The sequence below is a fragment of the Pseudorasbora parva genome, chromosome 24 (genome assembly GCF_024679245.1).
Source record: "Pseudorasbora parva isolate DD20220531a chromosome 24, ASM2467924v1, whole genome shotgun sequence".
Classification (NCBI taxonomy): domain Eukaryota; kingdom Metazoa; phylum Chordata; class Actinopteri; order Cypriniformes; family Gobionidae; genus Pseudorasbora; species Pseudorasbora parva.
The window spans coordinates 8314134-8340591 of record NC_090195.1 but is presented as its reverse complement, the minus strand read 5'-3'; the positions used below and the strand labels follow the sequence as shown (position 1 = coordinate 8340591).

Here is a 26458-nt window from a genome sequence, read left to right as displayed (position 1 = left end):
CAGAAGAGAGAGACAGAGAGAGTGAATGCAGAACTACACCAGTGTTTATTGAGCATGCTATGAATAAAAGCAGAAAATAGGAAGAAAAAGAGAAATCAAAACACACAACCAAGTCAATCTTCCCGCTTTTGTTAGAATTTTTTTTTTAATTGTGCCATATCCAAATTATGCCAATTAATACATTCCTACAGATGTTTAAAAAAAATACACACGATCCGTTTGTTTGGATTGCCAATCAATATTTTCTCAACCCTTCTCACAACCCTGTTCATGGGTCTCCTCTCTTCTAAAAAGTGAAGTAAGCTGCTCAATCATGGAGTAATGTAAATTAAGACTATAGGCACATACACTTTGGTCCCTTCTACTGTAGTTGTCTTTCCAAATCACACAACGAAGTGATTTCCAATCCATGCAGCACTGGGAATAAAGACTTCCCTTCAAATAGCGTGAGGTTTGGCTGGATTGGTGAGTTAAGAGTGGGAACACTAGAGAATCACAGGTTTATTTACAATTCTTAAATCAAAACATCACAGCCATTAAGAATTGAACAAACATGAAATGCAGAAAGAAAAAGAATAAAACATTTCAAAGGCTCTTACACACTATACACGTTAAACACAAGAGGGGAATTTTTTTTTTTGTCTTAAAGCTTAGTGTAATATCTCACCCTCGGAGGACTGCCTGGGTTTGAGAAAATTAAGTATGAAAAGATTTGTAAGGCACATTCTTTTCTGCTTAAAAAGGTTCAGCCTTTACACCACAACACCCTTCCGTCACTGAAGAGTATATAGCGTCGATAAGAGGGAAACGGGTAAAAAAAAAAAAAAAAAGTCCTTGAAAACAGTCACATTGTTTCCATCTTTCAACATCTTCTTAAGGAATGAAACTCAGGAAAAGAAACTCAAAACTGTGGTCCCCAGTGTATTTGAACAGTCAACAGGAAACACAAGAAAAGAAGTTGGGAGCGAGACCTTTCGGGTTGCTTTTAGATGGTTGATTTGGAAAAGGAGACCTTCAGGTGGTGGTTATTACCCATGTTGTAATTGTGGAGGTCGATCAGGCATTGAATAGCTTCTTCGATGGTCGTCATCTGAATAAGGGCCATTTTATGATCTCTGCAGAGATAAAACCCGGCAAAAACGGTCACACTAGTGAAAAAAAAGCTAGAATCGCCTTTTGGTGAGGAGCTAAACGGCGACATACTTACTGGAAAAACTTGAAAGCTTTCACAGTGCCACCGGAATTGGAGAACAGGGCTCTGAGGTCTTCTTCAGATATGTCTTGCCTTCAAAACATGACAGAAAAATGACTTAGCTCTGCGACGACTGACACAAAGATTGACACGTGCCGAATAGCACTTTTACTCACGGGATGTTTGACAGATGCAGCGTGGCAGAAGGAGGGAAGATGTTCTGAAAGTTCTTGGAGCCAGGCTTTTTGAAACGATGCAGCGGTGAGTTTGTGAAGTCTTTCGTGAGGCCCTGGTCATCTAAACCATCTCTGGGTAACTGAACGGTCTGATGCTTCGACATTGTAACACGAATGATCTTTGAATACATCTTCTGACCATTTAGATGGCTCATAGCTGAGGTACAACCAAAAAGAAATGAGAAAGACTTAGAGAATCGTGACGTAATGTGCAGACAAAATCCAATACAGTTTGGGGTCGAAAAAGGTTTTCTGCTAGTTAGTGAAAGAAGTCTCCTTTACATACCAAGACAGCATTTATTGGATTGTAAAGCAGTTATTTTGTGAAATATTTAGTGCTGTCAAATCAATCGCGATTATTTGCATCTAAAATAAAAGTTTGTTTAAATATAATAAAACAAAAAAAATATGTGATGTGTAAACAATCTTTTATTTTGGATGCGAATAATCACGATTAATTGACAGCACTAGAAATATTACTAAATCCAATAAATAAATAAAAAATCCTTCTTTTTTTTGACACATTTTTTAAATTTAATCTATTCCAGTTATGGCAATTTTATATTTAGCAGCCATTACTCTGCTTTTCAGTGTCTCGAGATTCTTAATAAAGTATTAAAGGGTTTTAGTTCACCCAAAAATGAAAATTCTGTCCTACTTACCCTAATGTCGTTCGACACCTGTAAGACCTCCATTCATCTTCGGAACACAAATGAAGATATTTTTGTTGAAATCCGACGGCTCAGAAAGGCCTTCATTGACACCAATGTCATTTCCTCTCTCAAGACCCATAAAGGCACTAAAGACGGCGTTACAAAGCCCATCTCACTACAGTGGCTCTACAATCATTTCATGAAGTGAGGAGAAGAGCTTTTGTGCGGCAACAAAATCAAAATAGCGATGTAGAGTCGCGTTCGGCCATCCAGGAAATGAATGCAATCATTTTAAGCACTATGCCAATACCTAAAAAAAATTTTGCCGCACAAAAACTATTCTCGCCGCTTCATAAAGTTATTGTAGAGCCGCTGTAGTGAGATGGACTTTGTAACGCCGTCTTTAGTGCCTTTATGGGTCTTGAGAGAGGAAATGACATTGGTGTCAATGAAGGCCTTTCTGAGTCATCGGATTTCAACAAAAATATCTTCATTTGTGTTCCGAGGATGAACATTGATTCAAACATGACAAACATGATTTTGAGTGAACTAAACCCTTTAATATATTTAAAAATCTTACTGGCCCCAAACATTTTAACCGTAATAAACATCAAAACCCCCACCACATGTATGAACATAATACATTCTTAGAAGCATTCACAAACATTTAAATCCTGGAATGTGAGTGAAACTCAAAAGGGAATGTGGGTGGGGCCTGATTTTATCTATCAGGATTTGATTGCTTTCTTATAATATTAATGAGCCCTGGCCACACTGCCTTGGGAAAAGCTGTTAAGAGACAAAGAAAGCTGAGCTATCTATCGATCGGAGTTCATTGTTATTATGAAGTTAAAGGTTTAGTTCACCCAAAAAGGAAATTCGTCATTAATGACTCACCCTAATGTCGTTCCACACCCGTAAGACCTCCGTTCATCTTCAGAACACAGTTTGAGATTTTATATTTAGTCTGACAGCTTTTCTGTTCCTTCATGAAAGTGTATACACACTATACTGTCCATGTCCAGAAAGGGAATAAAAACATCATCATAGTAGTCCATATGTGACATCAGTTAGTTAGTTAAAATCTCTTGAAGCATCGAAAATACATTTGGGTACAAAAATAACAAAAACTACGACTTTATTCATTATTGTCAACTCTTCCGGGTTTGTTTTCAGTCCTTAAATAAAGATTCAAATGGTCATTAATCAGCATATTGATTCATGATCTGGATCGCCAATGTCACGTGATTTCAGCAGTTTGAATCTTTATTTAAGGACTGAAAACAAAACCGGAAGAGAAGACAATGCTGAATAAAGTCGTAGTTTTTGTGATTTTTGGACCAAAATGTATTTTCGATGCTTCAAGAGATTCTAACTAACTGATGCCACATATGGACTACTTTGATGATGTTTTTATTCCCTTTCAGGACATGGACAGTACAGTGTGCATTCAACAGAAAAGCTCTCGGACTTAATATAAAATATCTCAAACTGTGTTCCGAAGATGAACGGAGGTCTTACAGGTGTGGAATGACATTAGGGTGAGTCATTAATGACATCAATTTAATTTTTGGGTGAACTAACCCTTTAGGGATAGTTCACCCAAAAATTCTAATTCATCATTTATACTCACCATCATGTTGTTCCAAACCGGTATGAATTTGTTTAACACAAAAGAAGATATTTTAAAGAATGTCGGTGACCAAAAAGTTGATGGGCCCCATTGACTTCCATAGTATTTTTTTCTCTCCATACAATGAAAGTCAATGGGGCCCATCAATTGTTTGATTAGTCATGTTCTTCAAAATATCTTCTTTTGTGTCAAACAGTTCATAAAGGTTTGGAACGACTTTAGGGTGAGTAAATGATGACAGTAATTGGGGGAACTATTAGATTTTAATGAAAACAACTTTCATTTTGAATGAATCTTGTACAATAAAACCAAGGAAATTTGTTCTGAATAAAAATAAAGTCTATTTTGATCGGACGTCATCTTTGAATGCAATTGCATTTGACTGGCGTATATATTTGTGCTAGTAAAGATGTTTCAGTATGCATCTTACCAAGCTGAGCCTGGTTCATATCAGCCATCTGTATCAGTGCGCTGTCTTTCTTATTAAAAAGAATCTTCACCCGCTGCACGTCCCCATAAACTCCTGCGAACAGAGCAGCCAGCAGCCAGAGAAGAAGCAAGAGAGGGAGGAAAAGTGAGGAGTGAGACTTAGAGAGTGGAAAGATAGAATGACAGACTCAAAGAACGTTCATCGAAATGGAGAAAACTAATCACAACCTGACAGAAGACTCGGATATATACACCCTCAAATTCAAAATAAATTAAGAACTAAGATGGGACATAAAAACTGTGCAAACTGAACCAAAGATCACATGCACTGAAACTGAAATTATATACTTCAAAAGACTGAAAGAAAATAAAGCAAAAGGCTTTTATTCTAAAAGCCAATTAATGCTAATGGTTTAAAGTCAACATGAAATGGCATTTACAATAATGTATTTCTAAGAAGAGTCAACACGAGGGGAAAAAATGATGTAGGGCTGGATTTGAATCCACTCAGAATTGATCAATAAGAAAGTGGACGTTCTATGCTAGAACAGCATCTGAATGTGAGTTCAGTCGATTGTAAAGGACTGCACATTCACCAGAACCTACTTTTGAGACTAAATTTAAATGTAAGTTTATTATGAAGTTAAAGGTATAGTTCACCCAAAAATAAAACCTGTAAGAATTTCTTTCTTCTGCTAAACACAAAACAAGATGAAGAATGTCTGAAAAAAGTTGATAGGCCTCATTGACTTCCATAGTATTTTTTTCCTCCATATTATACTCATATTCTTCAAAATATCATACTTTATGTTCAGCAATTCATACAGGTTGAGGGGGAATAAACAATGACGGACATTTTTTGGGTGAACTGTCCCTTTAAAGCAGCATTAAGTATAGGTCAAATTCTAGAGAAGTTCTTTCAACAATGAATAAATAACTATTTGACTATTGGTGACCAATAATAGTATATCAAACCAATAACAGGTTTTGACCAATATTTTCAAACAGTATTTAAATTATTAGCTCTCTAACTGAGTTAACAGATAAAGTTAGACATTTGTTCTTTGTTGACCATGTGCAATATGTCCAAAATTGCATATGGGTTATCAGGCATCTATAAAAAATCTGTGGTCACTATTTACAGAAATGTGTATTGGATCAATATTCATTTTATGTTGACTTTAAATAAAATAACTAAAAGCACATGAATGATAATAATAACAGAAACCAACGAAAAAAATGTAGAGCTAACGAGAACATACCGAAGAGGGTAAACAGACTGTGGGGCGTAACCATCTTTAGAAGGAGAGAGGAGCAAGCGGACAGAGAGAAGAGTCGAGGAAGAGCAGAGATGAACAGATCATCCATAACGGAGGGTGGTTTCCGCAGAATGGTGAAGTGGTCATGGATCATGGTTCAGGGCGGTTAATTGGGGGGTCCGAAGTTTTGTTCAAGCAAAAAAAAGCATGAACAACGAGGTGTGGTCAAGGCGTGGCAAGAAGGGACCAAAAAAAAAAAAAGGATATGGGGGGATAAGTGGGGGGGAGAGAGACAGGATGGAAGAGAGGGACAAAATCAAAATGGAGAAAAGAGGGGGAAGCAAATGCAGAATATAAATAAAGGGGGGACAAAAAATATAATACAGGTCAGTACACAGGAAATGCAGGAGTTTGGTCAGAGAATGGCTGCTTTATGCATTTTTACATTATACAAGCAACTCATTATGCCAAATGTAGTTACCCAGTACCAGGGTAAGGATACATTCATACCAAAAAATAAAGAGAAGAATTTGATAATGATAACAATGATCTAAAAAGATGCATGCAGGAGATTGAAGGTCAGGAAAAGCCAAAAGCATCACCGTTTCAAGCATTTGGTTTTACATGGTTCTTTGTGATTGCCATGCTTGTGTGGATATGAAAACCACCTTTTAAAGTTATGGTGTGAACAGACAAAGTCACAATTGACCTCACAGCAATGCGTGCAGTCTGACGTTTAAAAAACCAAAACTTTGTTGATTTTATCTGATGAGCAGAGGGTAATGCCACATCCATGGTTCACTAGCTTTCACAGAGTGAGAGACAGAGTTTATACAGAAAACACACAGAGAATGAGACGCTCTTTGGAACTTATAAGATGTACAGACAGAAAGCTGTCAAACCATACAGAAACAAGCACCAAGATTCAGATGATACAACTAAGGAGAGTTTGTTGTTATTATAATAAACAAGTGGGTTTAAGAAATACATAAGTGAAACTCACAAAGAAATGAGAAATGCCTGGGTCATATTTAAGACCATGTGTGTATTTGGTCTCGGAGGAGTGACTGAGGGTCTGGCCTATAAATGTGTGATGTGTCACTAAACACTTGATAACAACAAGGTGTTGGGTGTTTGGAGGTATCACTCACCCCTAATATGACAGGAGTGCAGTGTTTGCTCACTTAGTCCGCCCGGCTTATTATATTTTAATCATTTTATATTTCCTTTTACTGAAACGTTAAAGAATGAAGATGAATATTGTCTGTACCTCTCACTGAGAGAAAGCGCGTTATCAGTATGTTTTGGGGAACATTCTAGTTAGAACTGGAGCTTAATCAGCTCCAACCTTGGAGAGATGTATGGCTTTGTTTGGGCCTAATTCCGGGGGAAAGCTTCAACGCGTGATCTATGGACACGTGCATCTGATTAACTGACAATGTGTGGAAATTTACGATGACTGTTCATTTTCTCTGAGCCAATCAGAATCATCCACCTTGCAGTAATGACGTGGATAGACCTTGAAAACTATATAACTGTTGGGACAATTGTATGTACGATAGGCGGGACGACGAGGCGAGGAGAGAGGGAGTGCGTCCTACGAACTCCTTGTGAGACTTGAAGCTGGCTTCTGCTGATGAAACTTTTCCTCAGTTAATTTTTATTTTAACTATTTGCGCTCCTGACTCTTGGTCTTTATTTTCCACTACTGCTCTTAGGTCATAAACTGTTAACCGGTTTTGTTTTGTTTTTTCTTGTTGTTGTTTTTTAAATAAGGCTTTTTTATTTTGGGGTTTAAATATGACCAGGGAATTTCAGCTAAGTTTTGGTCAAGTTTTTGTATGTGCAAGGCAAAAATGAGGCATTCTGCAATTACGAACTGAACAATCTTATAGTTAATAAGTGAAGGAAGTGGCACTCTCTGAGTCCAAGCATATGGCATGACAAACTGATATGTAAATGTGAGGGAGAGGCTGAGATGTAATAGCACACTGACCTCTTCGTTAAGATTGCTAACGAGCAGCACTCCACCGGACCCCGTGTGCCCGGACAGAGCGACTCTTCCAGCTGCAGCGGCAGCGGCCGCGGCCGCACTCAACGGGCTCAGAGCACCTGGAATCACACAGGTAGGTATAAGGCATTCTAGTCCAGAAGTGATATTAAAGTGATATTACACACATTAACCGCCATCATCCCATATCTGCTTTAGATGTGACAGCCAATAAAGGCTGAATTACACAAAGGTAAAACATACATCTTTATCCTGATGTGAGAGGGACCAGGTTAAGACCATGTGGGGTTTTAAAACCTAATCATTTTAAACCTAATATCAATAAAATACCTGCTTGATTACGTGGCAGGGGAAATGTCAAATTGCATTTTAAATTAAGAGGCCTTATGAGCAGATCTCTGAGAAAAGGTCACTCAAGCACTCAGAGACACAGGCCTACATGACATTTTACAGTACTTAAGAGCACATTCCAATTATATTCAGTCTTTCATAAACACAGCTTTCTATTTTCATTTTCACACTATTCAGACAGAGTTAAATCAATGGCGCTGATTGAAATACTGTCCTTATTCAGCGGTGATCAGAATCAATCACGTCTTAAATGGATGATGGTTTTGGTGACAAACAATGTTTAGAAGACAACCAATTATCATTATGTCTACTTGAGCACTCAATGGATAAAGAGACAAACATCTTTGGGAGCTGCATCCCGTCTTGCTGCTTTTTAAGCATCTCGTGCCATGAGAAAATACACTTTGAGTGAACACCTCAGTGTGTTTATCATAGGACTGAAAGTCACTGCTAAGAGTGTTCATACAAATTTAATATTGAAAAGAATTTATTTTTAATGGCAATATTAGCAGTTCTCAAATGGCTATGTTCTTCATGTCAATGTGCAAAAAGGGCACGTGAATGAAGACAATAAACCAGATGACATACAAAAAATAGATAATACCAAAGTCAAGTACCTGGGATCTTACCAAGCAGGGAACTGGAGTCTTTACCCAAGGCAGCAGTTATAGAGGGATCCAGAGAGGGCTGCCCGTCTCCTGCAGGAAGCTCCGGTCTGGTGTAGTCCCTGCTCTTATCGTTATTGTATTTCACATTCAGGTTGACGAGTTTTGAGTAGTCTATCCGAAGTGTACAGCAGGAATTGTATATGTTCTGACCATCTAGAGCCTAGAAGAAAACAGAAAAAGATAGAAAAAAGAGCAAGGTGGAGAGACAGAGAGAAAGAATGTGTCGTCTTCGTGGAGCACTAAAACCGTGCTTGTCACATGAACTTCCGCTGAGAGCAAACCCACCACTTTAGCTTGCTGCGCATTGGTTGGATCGTTGAACTGCAACAGGGCCTGAAACTGATTGTTCTTGGTGAAAGTGATGATTTTCATGACGGTGCCAAACTTTGAGAAAATCTATTGACAGAGAAAGCAGAGCATTGAGGGGAGCTATCAACAGAGGGGAAAAGACATTACAAGAAAAACAGCATTAACACACAGCATCAACAGGACATCAGCTTGTCACCAATATAAACATTGAATAAGAGGCTTATCCCAACTGTGGCGTCCCCCACCTGCTGCAGCACATCCAGGGTGACGGGGTAAAACATGTTATCAATGATTATCCTCAGTACTGGACTGGAGGGCGCACCGCCACCGTTGCTAGAGTTGGACCCTGATGTGAGAGTACCACCTGGCTGGAGATCAGACACAGGCACGATTTAAACACACAAAACACTTTACATAAAACGTTCTCATTGAAACTCATTCTGGCCAAGAAGTGCCCAGTTAGACATTAAATGTAAAGTGACCATCAACAGATTTGCCAAATAGGGCTGTTATTATTTTAATAGTTAACAACAGAGACAGAGCACATTTAGGCCATGCCCACACCAGAGGGGAAAACAATCCAACGCTCTCCATTGACTTTGTATTACGTGAAACGGCATCCTTTATAACAAAAACAGTACAATATCTAAAAGCTGCTATATGATGATGTAAAGCAAACAAGCTAAAAAACACAGAACTACGTTTTTATAAAAAACTAAAAAATTCAACCCAATGAGCATTTAAGGAGACAAAAGCAGATATAGGCAATAAGACGTGAAGCATCAGCAGGATGACATAAATTGTGAAATCCTGACACTCAGTATGCCTACATGTGCAATTAACATTTTGACACTGTTAAGTCAAATATCCAAATGTCAGTTTTATATAGGCATGTGCCGATATCAATTTTTCATGTTGCGATTAATTGCTGATCTTTTATCGGTATACGATATTAATACCGATAATATCGGTATACGATATTATCACGATATTGAAATAAGTTGCAAAAAAAGTGTTGCCATAGCATTACAGCTTTAAGAACTATTTTTGTAATAACAAAAATAACTGAATGTTTAATACAATAGTGCACCAAAAATATATACAGCTCTGGAAAAAAAATTAAGAGACCACTTAACATTGAGAAACAATGAGAAATCAATGTTAAGTGGTCTCTTGATTTTTTTCAGAGCTGTAAAAGTACAATTTTCAAACAGATTAAAGTGCAAAAGAATTAGGCTATAAAGAACAACAGGTAGGCTTACAAATTACAATAAGGTCTCAATATTTAATGCATTAACTAAGATTGAGCAATAGCTACATTTGTTACAGAAAGTATAATGTTTTTGTTAATGTTAGTTAAGAAATACTGACCATTGTTAGTTTTATCTTAAGTCCATTAAAAAAAGTTATTTTGATTTTGATTGTAATGTAATTAAACAGTAACTAAGAAATTAACATTACTTAGAATGATTAATTCTTTACAAGTATTTTTCATTGTCAATTTGGTAATAATTAAGTCGTATGCCTCAAAGTTTTACTGAACAATAACAAATAATTAGAACAGTTCTAATTGTTAGGGCATGTTGTAGTCCAGATTAAAACATAAAAATGTTTGTTTGAAAATAAATAGCCTATTAAGTCTTTAAGTATTAAGTATTTGGTGCTGTGATGAACAACATTGAGATTACAAAAAAAATGGCTGTTTTAAAAACTACACGCGGTTTTTGTTTGTTTGCTGGTTTCCGGGGTAACCGGCTGCATTCTGCAGTTCATCAGCGCCCTCTGCTGTCACTGAGCGGCACTTCATCAGCGCGTCTCCTTCACCAGTTCAGTCCAGAGCCATATAAAAAGAGGGCTCTAGTTCAGTCATGTGCAAACGCACGTTGGGCTTGTTTATATCTGAGCGCTTCCCTTTGACGCAGAATACAGCGGTGTTGAGCATTTATACGGTTGATGGGCAAAGTATTCTTGAGTGAATTATAAAAAAATTATAAATTGTTAATAAATTATTATTTAAAATATTTTAAAGTGCCCACGATAACAATATTGTGCATATTCATTATCGTGATAAATCGCATTATCGAAAATCGGCACGTCTAGTTTTATATATTATATTTCCTGTCGCTGATTACCTTCTACTCTAGTGGGTGTCGTTCTCAGTGTAATATAACATGTCACACTCTCTGTATCCACTTTTGTGTCCTTAAACGCTTGTTTTTGGGGTCAACAGCTTATAAAATCATCTAGTTTTTTTGTTCTGTTTTTTTTTTTTATAGCTCATTTTCTGTACACCTTGTCACATATCAGCTTTTAGACATTGTTCTGTTTTTTGTAAGTCAGAAATTGCAAGGAGGCCACTTCATGCAATACAAAGTCAATGGAGATGCTTTGATTGCCATCAAAATTCAATTTGCCATCACAGGAACAAATTACATTTTAAACAAATGGAACTGTTATTTTAAATTGTAATAATATTTCACAATTATTACTATATTTACAGTATTTTTTTATCAAATAAATGCAGCCTCGGTGAGCATGATTCTTTCAAAATCATTAAAAAAACACTGATCTGTTTTAAATAATTCAAAGAGTAGTGCAGTACTCTCCTTGCACACCATAAATAGCAGAAAATGTCTGTTGACTGTTGTTTGACGTAATGGATAAGTTAGGTAATTCCTTACCTGGTTTGAATTGTCGGTCTTGAGTTCTTTGTGATTCGAATACTGTATGTAGACAGGCATGCTACGGACGTGAGGCGTCACAGCCGAGTAATAATTGACCATTGTCATGGCAGCTTCTTCCGTGCTGAGCTCCAGAAATGCCTAAAGACAAAAGATGATTTCAGTGAAGAGGTAAGATGCAAATGGCAAATCTCTCTCAAGAACCAAATCTGACAAAAGTGAAACTGAAAACATTTCAGCTGGCTACACACCTGGTTTTTGCCTTTCAGCGTGAGGATATTGGTGACTTTTCCGAAAGGAAGCCCCAGGGCAATGATCTCCGTTTCTGAGACGTCGTTGGGTAACTTTCTGATGTGGAGAACACGGGACGGTGGAGCGTCGCCGACTCTGTCTTCAACTCGAAGTTTTTTGCTGTCACTGCCATTGGATGTCGTATCTGCCAAAGGTGGCCAGAAAGTGGACATTATACAGGGAATACATTTCACATGTTTATAATTGAAATTCTTTATAGAAGGAACCCGAGAAACAAAGTTTCCCTTAATCGTGTAAAATATTTCCTCTACTGAATAGGATACTGAAAAACTATTGTTGGAGAAGCTGTAATAAGATGCAGAGCGCACATAATCGCAATTCCGGTCACATGCTTTTAAGTGTGGGTGGCCACCTACAAGAGATCGTAAGGTTATTCCCAGATAGGATCTTCTCAGATCAGATATCACGCTGAAACATCTGTTATAATATGATCGTTTTAATGCAGTTCATGGTTGACAAACGGCATATTTTTGGGATGAGGGAAGTCAGGGACACTTACCGCTGATACTGCTCAGCCCAGAACTGGGGCTGTTATACATGCCGCCGGACAGCAGCTCATCTGATCCTCTCTGCGGAGACGCACAAAAGAGAAAGATAAAATCCTGCCCTCCAATAAAGACATTCTCCCTTCACAATCCCCTCAACCAAACAATGAAATACAGCTCTCTGCGGACAGCTTAAGGAATCACGGCACATAAAACACACGTCCAGGCGCTCCTGCCTTTCCGCCTTATTTTTCTAGATTGTTGCTTTAATCTTGTTGAGTCTAAGATGTCAGACACTGTCATCTCATCCTGAGCTGCCCACGTTCCCAAAGGGCCCCGGCGCGATCGGACCGCCGCTTGAAGTGCAGCTAAAAGTGAAGGATGGGATGGCAGGCAAATAACGAACCGGCGTAAACAAAACTTCCTAATAGGATCATCTCAGGTTCGCGCCTCCCAAAAATTCCAGCGAATTGTTCTTTATGGACGTGGTTTTTACGGCACCAATAAACTTGCCGCCGCGCCTGCCTTCTGGGCATCGACACTACAAACAATCAAGGGAATGGTGAAGTTTCACATCGAAACGACAAAGCACAAGAATGCATTAAGAGATGGCAAGGTCTTAACAGACAAGCCTCAGCATCAAAACTGATTAGAAAGGAAGGAGGAAAAAAAAAACATAACTTTAAAGCAATAAGATCAAAATGCTTCTTTTTCCACCTGCTTTCCCAGAAAGACTGGTTAACATTGTTTTCCGGGAGGAAAATTCTGTTGTTGGCAAACAAACCGAGTTAAAAGGCCTGTGTTCAGAAGGCATCTCTGAGAAAGAACAAGTTCTTCTCTAACTATCTCGGACATAAACTGCCCCCATTCAATTACTACCAGCCTAATTTTATGAAAAGCGGAGATGGAGACCTGTAACAGGCCTGTATCTAATATATATGGGACAATTCTACATTTCCGCACAACACTTTTCTTTCAGCGACAAAGAATCAGCCACATAATATCCAATAATGCACTTAAATGGCTTGGCAATTCTTTGTCCATTCAAAAACAAATTATGTTTGCATCACCCTAGGCTTCTTTGTCTTTATTCTTGTGGGTTTGACGGCTCACAATACGCAAATAAGTAAAAAAAATAAATTATGCCCCTGACAGCAATACTAAAAAATATATATATTATTTTTTTGAATGAGGTGAGAGTGAAATTGGCAAAGACATCTTCAACCCTATAGCTTACAAATCAGCCAGGACAGCAACAATTAAAAATCAAAACTGCATATAGATTCATAATAACACTAACAAATGTAACAAGAGGCCCCAGCCAATACCATCCCATTTCAGAGGTAATAATTATTAATCTACCCCCCAAAAAATGTTTGCGAGGGAATGGCAATTGTGAGAAAAGGCAAATGTGAGAACAGGATGGTGGAAGACTCATGTTTATGGACTTATTGGAGATCCTATCCTGACTATTTATTGGAAACTATGCTAAGTTAGCCATAATTAGAGACTTCCACCATCAGCTCTTTTTTCTTTTCAGAAAAGCTATTAACTGTTATGTGTTGGTTGATTGTTTGTATTATTCTATATTTTTACCTGTTAATATTAGGGATGCACCGAAATGAAATTCTTGGCCGAAGCCGAAACCGAATAATAATGAAATGCTTGGCCGAAGACCGAAGGCCGAATACCGAACGCGGTGTTTCGCATTTTTTCCATTTATTTGGCAATTTGCTTTGTACTATTTTGTGTTGCTTTTCAGAGAAATAAATCAAATAACAAAAATACAATTTCAAAATATTTATTTAACACTGAATTTTTTTTAACATTCCAGCAGATATTATACAAACTAAGCACAACATAACTTAAAATAAATAATTAGTAAAATAAAAAATATATTTTTATTTGGCCATCTTAGAAGCCCCCCTTCTTGAATAGCCTATGTTAGGCCTATAACTGACTGCTGAAAGAATGTAACTCTGTATGTCTACAACAACTAATGTGCATTGAATAGTGCAAAAAATGTGGATGAACCCACAACAAATAAATAACTGTCTTAGACATAAGCCTACTTAGCCTACTTCTTCAGGAAAAGTGGCAGGTTCTTCTTTATGAAAAGTAGCTTCTCTGCTTTCTCACATGAAAGTCGGTTCCTCTTCTCATCGATGACATGAGCACTAAATTTCAGCACTAAACAGTGCTTCCACACTGCTGACATGTTTGCTGCATAAAGCACGCATCTCTTACTCTACGTGGGTTACTTTTTGATCGCGTCATTAAAAACGTCATTGTTCGGCCAAAATTATTCGGCCTTTTTACTTATTCGGCCGAATGCCGAAAGTGCTTTTTTTGGCTATTTTCGGCCGAATAATTTCGGTTGCCGAATATTCGGTGCATCCCTAGTTAATATATTTTTTTTCTTCATTGTTGCACTTTGGGATTCTTCGGAATGAAAAGTGTGTTATAAATAAAATCTATTATTATTATTATTATTATTATTATTATTATAATTAGCCGAATAAGAAACGGTGAGTGAGGCATCGCTTATTATCTCGGAGTAGGTCCTACTAACACATGACTACTAATTTTTATAAATTGCTATCCAAACAAAGGAAATTTGTGGGTTGTAGTGTGGGCACTCAAAATTAACTTTAATTCATTACCAACATGATGATTTACAAGCATTTACAAATGTAATGACTGGGTTTAATCAGGCAGCTTTAAAATGACATTAAAGTGGCCAATTTAATACTACTACATAATAATATTCCAACACTTAATAAACAAATCATCATCATCAATATTTTGTTGTTAAAATATAATATTAAAGGGATAGCTGTCTCAAATCTGCGTAATGCAAATTTTATCCAATCTGATCAAATGATACAAGATGAAGAATGTTGGTAACCAGACGGTTGAGCCAGTCAATAGCTATCGTCATTCTTCAAAATCTCTTTTGTGTTCAGCAGAAGAAAGAAATTCATACAGGTTTAGAACAACATGAGGTTGAGTGATCAATGAAAGAATTGTCATTTTTGGGTGAACTATCCCTTTAAGCTGGACCTACACCAAATCAACAGAACTTCTGCAGGTATTGTGAAGATGAGGACAATATAGTGAAAACGGCAGATCATGGATATAAATGTTATGTTCCAGGTTGTGCAGGGATGTGAGCACTTTAAATACTTTTCTCACAGTACCGAACTGTCAACAGGCATGGCTGATGTTTATCTATAACCAGATACAGCACCAATTGAATTCCAAGTTGTTAGTTTGCTCTGACTAGTGTCAATTTCGCTAATGAAAAATGTTCATTGACAAACTTTTTTCCATAACAACGACAAGACGACACAAACGTCCTTAAAGGATTATTGTGACTATATAAACATGCAATCAGAGCTTTTTTGTTAAAAGAACACGTCTTTGATCCTGTATTTTACTTAAACGTGCAATCTGGCAACCATGTGCACACGTGCTCTCGCTCTCTTGTGCATGCGGATGATCTCAAAACGCCAATAGACAAGTAAGCTGCATTTCAGCAATCTCCATTTCAGATTTTCTGCTTAAAGTGTGATTCAGTCTGTCTGTTTTGTCACGGCTCACAAGCCACTTGTGCTGAATAACTGCACTTATGTGAACTACTGAAATGAGCCAATCATTATTATTCACTCAACATTATTATTCACTCAACATTATTATTCATGACCCTTCCAAATAAAGCACAAACAGACCATTTCAGTCTAGGGACAATTTCTAGGGTTGTAAATGGACCTGTAAAAGAGTATCTACACAATTTTTGCCCTTAAATAAGCCACACTATCTATGTAGATATCAGAGAATAATGTAAAATATTGTTTTAACTCATTCTAGTGCACCTTTAAAGATACACTATGTAACTTTTCCATCCACTAGAGGTCGCCTATTTAAAACAAAGGCGTGGTTGGATGACGCCAGATTTGAGTGCAGAATCTTGGGACATGTGGTCTTCACCTCACAGCTGGTGGAATAGAATCAGGATAGGACTTCGGTCAGAAATCATGTTTATTGATGTGATTATTAACGTTACTGTAGTATGAAGCAGAGCAGGACCGAGTGTTGAGGAGCTGAGCAAGGCCGCTGGGGCGATTGTTGATCAAACACATGCCTCGCGAGCAGCGGGACTTTTATTATGACGGGACACAGTCGCGGGTGCTATTTCCGCTTTTGAAGTACGCTCATGAGTATGAGGTAACGCAGCTCTGTTTATCATATCAGATACATTTAAGTGTGTTTAAAATGATGTAATGACGTTACTCTGTGCTTTCACTCAGCAGCTGCTGTGACACTTGTTCACACAGCTAAAAGTTAAACGTTTCTGCCAAATAAAAACGGAAAAACCGTGGGTAACACAGATATGGCGCATTTGACGCGTTCCGTTGGTTAAAATACAAGTTCTCGCAATTTACAAATAGTTGGAAACATTTGGGATATTGTAATTGAACAGCGAACGGCCGGTTTGGACTACACCCCTGCACTTCCTTCAGGAATGACGTCACTAGAACCGTTTCTTGACTAACCCTCCGCCCACAAGTACATGCAAAATAGGGGGCGTGGTGTTGTTGCTCTCCCACGTGGAGAAGAGCGCGCATTCAGCGCTTGCATCTCCCCGTTATGGTAAGAGGCGGGACCTTTCCGGGCAAAGTGCGCTAAGCTGCTGTCCAATCACAACACGGGAAGCGCTGGCCCATTTAGAACTCGTAATGTATTTCTGAAGGAGGGACTTCATAGAACAAGGAAATCATCAGGCCGTTTTTAGGACAGAGAAAACAGCGGCGTACAGATAAGTAAATTGTATGAAAAATACTGTGTTTTTTTTACACGCGAAACATGAACTCATCAGTGCAAACAACTTGGTCTCATCAGTGCAACAGACAGATATCTATTAAAAACTAAATTCCACAACATTATGACCATATTTATAGTAATTGTTGTACTGTTTCCTTTGCCAGGTTGTATCTCTGTATGTATCAATCAGCCAGACTACATAACTGAACAAAGGAAACTGAAAACAGTGTTTACCTTTACACCAACTGCGACATCACCAATGCTGTAGAAACAGAGAGAGAGAGAGATTTGATCAGACAGATACTAAACACCAGGAATATACAAGTTCAGGGCTGAAAAAGAGAGGGAGGGAATTAAATCCTTTAATCTGAATATTTTAAAATCCCCTCCATTATTTAATGACAACAAATTAAGCTGATGAACATTTCACCATTTCATCACTGTATCCTGCTCTCCAACAGGCCAGGAATGCACCTAAAATGTTCAAAAAGGATGTCTGGGTAACTTAGGCAGCTCAACTAGGATTGAGGATAAGGTTCAAAAATTTGTTTAGATATCTAGCTAAATAGATTTTGAGAGTAAAATACTCAAAAATGCTGTCTAGGTAAGCAGGTCAGTAGGTTGAGAGATCAAGTTTTCACACCATGATGTCCAAAATGTAGTCTAGGTAGGCACTAGGCAGGTTACTAGGTTTAGGGACAGAAATTCAGTCACTAGTCTTTAGTATCAATATTTCTACGTTTTTACATTTTTATATAACCACTAAAGGGTTGACAGATTACATTAGTTTTATACAATATATATACAAACATATCTATTTGCATGTAAAAAAGCTAACGTGAGGCTAACAAACGAAACATAATTATAGTTACAACCTGAATAAACCCATAATGAGGTCCACTGTGAAATGAAATCTCATTCTAGCACATTAATATATATTAATTTCAAATCAAATTAGTAAAAAGACTTGTTTAATTAAACTCCTGTTTAATTTTGTATGGACAACATGAGCAAACAAATAGCTAACGTTAGTGAAGCTAACCTGCTAACGCATGCTTGCTGTTTTGACTCATTTTGTTGGTTTACTAATTTATGGTCTGTGCGGGTCATATGTATTGACATGTTGTATAAAACAGTAACGTTACAACCGTCACAGTGAGATTATAAATCTACTATTGGTTAAGTGTTTAAGTACAGCGTTAGCGTGTTAGCAGCGTTAGCATTTTACAATAAGTGTGAATACACTCTTCTAATTCACATTTTAATGATTATATGATATACATATAAATGAAGAGCGGTTTAATGCTCACCCGTCCATTTCTGGAGATCTGTGTAAAAACAAACCCGCTGAAGAGTGAGTGTGTGTGTGTTCTTCTTCTTCTTTTTTGTTTTTAACGGCGGTTGGCAACCAGCTTTTGGTGCATTACCGCCCCCTTCTGCTCCGGAGTGTGAATCAAACAATAGGTTTACAATCTAGTTTCCACATAAAAAAAAAAAAAAAAAAAAAAAAAAAAAAAAAAAAAAAAAAAAAAAAAAAAAAAAAAAAAAATACATATATATATATATATATATATATATATATATATATATATATATATATACATATATATATACATATACACATATATATACACACATATATATATATATATATATATACACATATATATACATATATATATACATATATATATATATATACATACCCAACATACTTTCCCATCTCCCTGTTTTATCCTCACAACCTATGAAACAAACCAGTTTCCCTTAAGAAAGTTAACAATATCCTAACTTGTGCTCTGTCACCTTTGTTCAACACTCCTTTTAATGTTAACTCCTGCACCCCTAATTCCCTCAAATTATTCCTCATTATCACTCTCTGTACCTCATACTTCCTACATCTTATAATTATGTGTTCCACTGACTCCTCTTCCTGACACCACTCACACATGCCTGTCTCGTGTTTTCCTATCATTTTCAGTGTTTTGTTTAGAGCACCATGCCCCAGCCTTAACCTTGTCATTACTATTTCCTCTCTCCTGTGCCCCCCACCTAACCTAGTTATTTTTACACTCTTTTGAATTTGATATAAATGCCTTCCTGTCTCCTCTTTGTCCCAACTTTCTTGCCAAATTTGGTTAGTTTTTTCCCAGATGATACTTTTGACCTCTGCTTTACTTATTTTAATTTGCATTTCTATTTTTCCCTTTTTTAATGCTCTCTTTGCCAATTCATCCACCTGCTCATTCCCTTTTACCCCTACATGTGCTGGAACCCACATAAATTGTACCTGACCTCCTTGATTTGTAATCCTTGTAACTGACTGAAGGACTTCATATAATACATCTTGACGGCTTTTTGAGTGAAAAGACCTTAAACTCTGAAGGACTGAGGATGAATCGGAGCATATCAGAACCCTTTCTTGTCTTGTTTTTTCCACCCACCTTAACGCAACTAATACTGCCACCATTTCCACTGTATATACTCCTAAAAAATCTGATGTTCTTCTATTAATACCTATACCTTTATCAGGTATTGCCACCGCATACCCTGTCACTCCTGTCTCGGGTTTCTTAGAACCATCTGTATACACATGTACAAATTCTTTATAATCTTTATTTATATGGCACTTAAATGCATTTGCCAAATCTATTTGATCATTTTCTTTCTTTTTTAATTCTAACAAATACCAGTCAATATCAGGCCAAACAAGTAACCATGGAGCCACCATCGGATATACTACAGTAGGGCTCATCTTCATATAAAATACTCCTAATTCTCTTGCTACCTCATTGCCTATTCTACTTAAGTTATCTCCATTATATCTTGCATTCTCCCATGTCTCCTGCAACACTATTTTTGTGGGGTGGCAATCATTATGACCCTGCAAATTAGCCCAGTAATTTGTCATCAGCTGCCTCCTTCTTAATGCTAACGGCATTTCTCCCATTTCTACCTGCAGTGCAGGTATTGGTGAAGTTTTAAAAGCGCCACTACACACTCTTAAGGCCTGTGCCTGAATCACATCTAGTTTCTTTAATAGATATTTGGCTGCTGACCCATAAGCTACACTGCCATAATCCAACACTGATCTAATCAATGCCACATATATTGTTTTTAATGCAGAGCAACTAGCTCCCCATTCCCTACCTGTCAAACATCTCATCACATTAATTACTTTCTTGCATTTTCCTTCTATATTCTTTATATGATCTGCCCATGTTAACCGTGAATCGAAAGTGACTCCCAAAAATTTGAATGTTCCAACCCTTTCTAATTCTTTCCCATACATATTTAACTTCATCCCCTCCTTAATTTGTTTCTTGGTGAAAAAGACTGTTTGAGTTTTTTCTATTGAGAACTTAAATCCCCAATCATAACCCCACTCCACAACCTCATCAATTGCTCCTTGTACTTTCCTGATTGCATGCTCTATATTCCTTCCCCTTTTCCACAAAGCCCCATCATCCGCAAATAGAGACCTCCCTATATCCATTGGCACCTTTGTAAAGACATCATCAATCATGATGATAAAAAGTAGCGGGCTTATCACACTGCCTTGAGGTGTTCCATTGCTCACATCGAACTGATTTGATATGTCTGAACCTATTCGTACTTCAATTTTTCTTCCAAACAAAAAATTCTTTATCCAATTAAAAACTCTTCCTCCTATACCCATCAAGTGCAACTTTATCAACAATCCTTCCTTCCACATCATGTCATAAGCTTTTTCTATATCAAAAAACACTGTAATGACTGATTCCTTATTAGCCTGAGCCTTTCTTATTTCATTTTCTAGTCTTATAACCAAATCCATGGTACTCCTCCCTTTCCTAAAACCACTTTGATAATTTGCTAGCTTGCTACTTTTTTCTAGTATATATGATAACCTTTCTATTATCATCCTTTCCATTATTTTGCATACATTTGATGTTAATGCTATTGGCCTATAACTTGTGGGTTTTGAAGGATCCTTGCCAGGTTTTCTTATTGGAATGACCACTGCTTCTTTCCATACATTCGGTAAACTGCCCTCCTCCCACACTCTGTTATAAAGGTGCAGCAACTTTAAGAGCGCTTCTTTCCCTAGATGTTTAAGCATCATGTAGCATATCTGATCTTTCCCTGGAGATGTTGGTTTTGCTTTATTTATTGCTCTCATCAACTCTGCCATATTAAAAGGTTCATCAATTTTATCATCAGTTTTTTCCTTCCAGTCTAACACTCCTGGATACTGATTCTTAGTTCTTTCCATTCTCATTTTACATACTTCTGACAAGTTATCTGAACTGTGAATTTTTACAAATGCTTTTGCCATTATTTCTACTTTCTCCTTATTAGAGATTGCTGTACCTTTCTCGGTTATTATAACTGGAATTTCCCATTCCCTCCTTATTCCACCCATCCTTTTTATCATTCCCCAAACTTCACTCACAGGTGTTGATCTTCCTATTTCATTGCAAAATTCCCTCCAACTTGCCCTTTTAGCTTGACGCACTGTTCTTCTCACATTAGCCTGTGCCTTCTTATACTGAATCAAATGCTGCATGTTATGGGTGTTTTTAACTAGTTTAAACGCTCTGTTCCTGTTTTTAACAGCTTGGCGACACTCTTCTGTCCACCATGGTACCAGTTTTTTAATCCTCCTTTGATTACTCCTGGGAATAGAACCATCTGCTGCCTTAATAATTGCTGATGTTATTTGCTTGTTTGTTTCGTCTATACTTCCAGATATGTCTATCCTTGAAAATGATTCCTCACTTAATTGCTGAAATTTTCCCCAATCAGCTCTTCTTAAACCCCATTTTGGTATTCCTTCACCTGGCCTTATTTCAACTCGCTCTCCCACTGAGCATGATACTGGGTAATGATCGCTGCCCACTGTAGTATCATTCCAAACATGCCAGTTACTTATTCCAGCCAAGGGATTGGACACTAGTGTAATATCTAATGCCGATTCATTTCCTGTTGTTATGTTTATTCTTGTTCCTCTTCCGTCGTTTAAACACACTAATTCCTTATTATCCATTAAATCTTCTATTACCTTTCCATTTACATCTGTATGTGAACACCCCCATATTTTACTGTGAGCATTAAAATCTGCACACCATATTACTTTGTGTCTATTTCCTTGTACCCTTAATAACTTATCTACTTCCAACCTTTTGCAAGGATTATAGTAGTTTATTATAACTACTTCCTCCCCTCTTTCCCACAATACTACCATAATGTATTCTAGATCCTCTCCCTTTTCCAGTACTCTATATGGAACATCTTGCTTAATAAATGTAGCACATCCTCCTCCCCCTCCCCGTCCCCCATTTTCTCTGTCTTTTCTTATACTTATATATCCATGAATCTCAAACTCTAAATTTGGCTTTAACCAAGTTTCCTGGATACACACTACATCTGGATTTATTTTCCTGTCATTAATGAAATGTTTGAATTCCTGGCCATTGGCCAGTAAGCTTCTAGCATTCCATTGTAAGATGATTACCATTAATATTAACCAAAACATGATGCTTCCTGGCTTGACTGATTAGTGAGGTTCTCCCTCACTTCTTCCCACGTCAGTCCCACTAGTCCTAAATGATTTACTGCTGCCTTGACAACCAGCTGTATTTTATCATTTTTTGATTTAACTTCCGCTGTACTGTTTATTACTCCTGCAATAAACGTCACCAAGTCCTTTTTGTCCACATAAATCTTATCACATGTTCTTTGTTGTTGTTCTTCCACACCAAATTCTGTTTGTTCTATTGTGATATTCTCGTGTACTCTTGCTGCTTCTGCATAAGAGATCCTTCTTTCAACTCTTATTTTCTGGATTTTGTTTTCCTGTCTCATCACCTCACATCCTCCATATGCCACATTATGGCTTCCTCCACAATTACAACATTTTGGTTGTACTCCTGTTCCACATTTTCCAAAGTCATGCTCGCCCCCACACCTAGCACATCTCTTCTTCTCTTTACAGTTATTGGCTATGTGTCCAAACCTCTGACAGTTAAAACACCTCAATGGTTTTGGTACATACATTCTCACTGGGTAACTCATATAACCAAGGTATACCTTCTTTGGCATATTTTCCCCCTCGAATTCAATCAATACCGTTTCACTATCCTTTTTCACTCCTTCTCTTGTTGTTTTTAATCTTTGTGCAATCACTATTTCCCCCCCTTTAAGATGTTTCTTAAGTTCTTCCATTCCTACATTCATCGGTACCCCTGTGATCACTCCTTTGCATCCTCCACCATATCGAGCTCCCACCCTTCGTGTGTTTATCACTTTCAGTTTTCCGATCTCTTTTACTTTGATTGCTTTCTCAAATTGATCTTCATTAGCACAATTGACCAACAAGTTTCCATCATTTAGGACCTTAGCATATAAGATCTCCCCTATCTTACTTGCCAAATGTTTTGTTAATTCAAACGGGTTCATTATCTTCATGTTTGCTTGATCTTTATCATTGAATCTTATTATGACTATAGAATTCTCATGCATTTCCTTCTTATTTAGCTCATGTCCTTCTTCCTCACTTTCCGAAATCTCACCATTTTCATTTCTTATTCTTTTATTCCCTTTTGCATGACTGACTCTCTTTTTTGAAAACTCTCCCTTCATTATTCCCTCAGTTTCTTCGTCTTTCTCTTCACTGTAATCCATTTCCGCCCACCTACCTACATCTGATTCATTCACGGAGCAGTCGTGCTCAACCGCTCCTAAAACAGTTTTCGCAATGTTTTTTGAATTTCCCGCTTTCAATCGATTAGTATTTCCTCGACCACGTCCTGCTGATGTCGCCGCCATCTCCTCTCCCGTCGACCAAAGTCTCTCCGGAAGAAGCGAAGTCCACCGTGTGTGTGTGTTATTCCTCCTCACTGGCTTTAGCTCAGACACACAAACACACACACACCAGTGACAAAATGGAGGCGGAAACTGAGACATGAGGATACACACACATACTGTAAACACACAATATGAGATACACACACCTACTGTAAACTCAAAGACTATATTTGTAAGCCCGTTTATCCTATTTAAGCTGTGTAAATAATATTTTATTGTAAACCAGTAATACATAACGGTAAAACGGAAATAATAATAATAATATTAATAATAATAATAATAATAATAAACACATGAGATTTGTTTAATAGGCCTAATTTAATCTATTCATACAATTTAGACTGGACAATCATCAAATCTGAAACGTCACATTGAAATTCTCTCTCTCTCTTTTTGTTGTTTTTTTTTTTGTTGTTGTTGTCTAGGAGATTTTGTCTTGGTGATCTTATTTACCATACAGTAGGCTATATGGGGAAAATAAATAAATAAATAACATATAACTTATACACTGTAGAAATTTATTTAGAAAAAAAAAAAGTTACCTGGTTGCCTTAAAATTTTGAGTTCATTGAAATTAAAAATTTGAGTTAATACAATGAAAATTATGATGAATTTTGAATTTTGAGATTCGACAGCCTTTATTAAAATGTTATTTAAAAATATTGTAAGCATATTGGGTAATTGTGTGTGTTTTATTTCTGATGACACTGTGAAACATGCCAAAAACTGCTATTTTCATGATTTATAAAAAAATGTTATATGGTTCAGATACAATATTTTGAGTTTCTATTTAATAAACAAATTTCCTTTGTTGAATCAACTCAAATTTTTTATTTCAATGAACTCAAAATTTTAAGGCAACCAGGTTATTTACTTTTTTAAGTTAAACCAACAAAGATTTTTTTTTTACAGTGTATATGTTATGATATAAGTCATGCATTATAAATATAAATAATTTATTAAATACATTAGGCTATATGACAGTTTTAATCCACCATCAGTAAACATGCCAAACTAATTTTTGTCAATACTGCTATTATTTAATTTTAGTTATCACTTTTTGTTTTCATTAAATAATATTAAAAACATAAATGTAGAGCGAACCCACACCTAGCTTAATTAAACTGATTATGCATAACGCTATTAACGCTCAACAAGTCAGTCAAAAGCGCTGTAGCAGGCAGTTAGATATCATTGACTGTGACATACTTACATAATGGTATTTTAGTTTCTTGTTTGATGCCCCAGGTGAAATTAAAGTCTAACAGCTTATCTTAAAGAACCTGGGATTTAATTAAAAATGACATTTCCCAAAACACTTGGGTCTAGTTTTGCTTCTGAGACTGCCATGTTGGAATTAGATTCCAGGATCCCTCTGAGCAAATCTTGAATTCTGAGGAAATAAGAAAACTGTCATCTGATCACCAAATCTCAAACGTTTATCATTTGGTTCTTGAAACAGCCTGGCGGTTCTTGACACCAAGTCCCAGCTGCCATAAAACAAGCAACATTCTTTTAGCAGAATCAAGCAAATGAGAAATGATTCCCAATTTCACCACTTTATCCTCAACATAAAAATAATAGGTATAAATTTAAATGAACGTATAAGAGAGTCATAGGTGCAATAACTGTATACCATATAATTTTCCTCCCACCATTTTTTTCCCATAAATAGCCATGCAATGTGACAAATGAATTTTATATTCCATATATTTGCTTAAGTCATTTAAAAAAAGAATTTGTGTTTAGATAATTTTAGATGGAGCTGCATGTCACACTTTATTTTCCATTGTGGCCGGTAATCCTACTGAGGCATAACAGAGTTTTTTCAACAGATGTGCCACTGTCATGTTTTGTCGGGCATGATGTCATTCTTCTGATATCATAGGACTGATGTAGTCAGGAGTGATAAAACTGTGACCCCAGTGTTGTGAAATGTGCTCTGAACTGACAGCCTCGGGTTGAGATATACACACAAATTGTCGACTATATGTTAGCAGTCTTATCCGGTACATCCTTTTAGTGACCTTACATTGCAGCGAAAGCTGACCAAGATGTGGAATTCACCTCAGAATGACTTAACTACATTATAAGGTGCTCTGAAAGCAAATGTTAGATCGCAGCAAATCACTATGTAATTATAATATACATTTTGTGCAGGCAAATTCTTTATCAATCATATGACCAAATGAATAATGACTGACAGGTTTATAGAATCATAAATTTAATAGACTAATAGACCTTTTCGACCGTTCTCCACATGACTACTACCTCGGACCATTCTACGTTAATGGCAGCATGACGCCTGCCATTTTGTTTAATTACCAAAGCAGCACTGCTTCTGCAATATTAAAAACTTGCATTGATTTCCATTTTTCTACATACATGTTCTTGCGTCTTACCTGCTTCCAGGATGCAGGGCTGCCATCTCGGTCCAGCTGTGCCAAATCAATGTCTTGATTTGGCACAAAACCCACTAAAGTTTCAATTTAGCACTCTATTGAAAATCTTGCAGCCGTCTTTTGGAAAGGCCAAACTCATCCCCATGGCTCTGTTTGTGTGTTCG

General features: G+C 37.0%; 1 protein-coding gene across 3 annotated transcripts; it reads right to left on the bottom strand.

The window, feature by feature from the left end:
- Nucleotides 1-486: 486 nt before the first annotated feature.
- Nucleotides 487-23988, bottom strand: ptbp2a (polypyrimidine tract binding protein 2a). 3 transcript variants are annotated; one of them, XM_067434503.1, is made up of 15 exons: nt 23913-23988; nt 18354-18411; nt 17278-17305; nt 12234-12303; nt 11674-11858; nt 11423-11563; nt 8987-9109; nt 8718-8828; nt 8382-8592; nt 7399-7514; nt 5406-5439; nt 4145-4237; nt 1369-1585; nt 1208-1285; nt 487-1115 (listed from the first exon to the last, which is right to left on the bottom strand). In XM_067434503.1, the coding sequence occupies exons 2-15, from the start codon at nt 18359-18361 to the stop codon at nt 986-988; spliced, it is 1545 nt and encodes a 514-aa protein (XP_067290604.1). In that variant the 5' UTR covers nt 18362-18411; nt 23913-23988; the 3' UTR covers nt 487-985. The 3 variants fall into 3 exon arrangements, with proteins under 3 accessions (XP_067290604.1, XP_067290605.1, XP_067290606.1); XM_067434504.1 differs by having other exon boundaries at nt 8394-8592; XM_067434505.1 differs by having other exon boundaries at nt 18354-18414; nt 23914-23963.
- Nucleotides 23989-26458: the final 2470 nt, after the last annotated feature.

Bases quoted from the DNA above. Each gene is read 5' to 3' on its own strand.
- ptbp2a (XM_067434503.1), bottom strand. The intron at 11,564-11,673 runs GTGTGTAGCCAG...TTTTGTCTTTAG, and splicing joins CGCTGAAAGGCAAAAACCAG to GCATTTCTGGAGCTCAGCAC. The intron at 1,116-1,207 runs GTAAGTATGTCG...TTATCTCTGCAG, and splicing joins AAAGCTTTCAAGTTTTTCCA to AGATCATAAAATGGCCCTTA.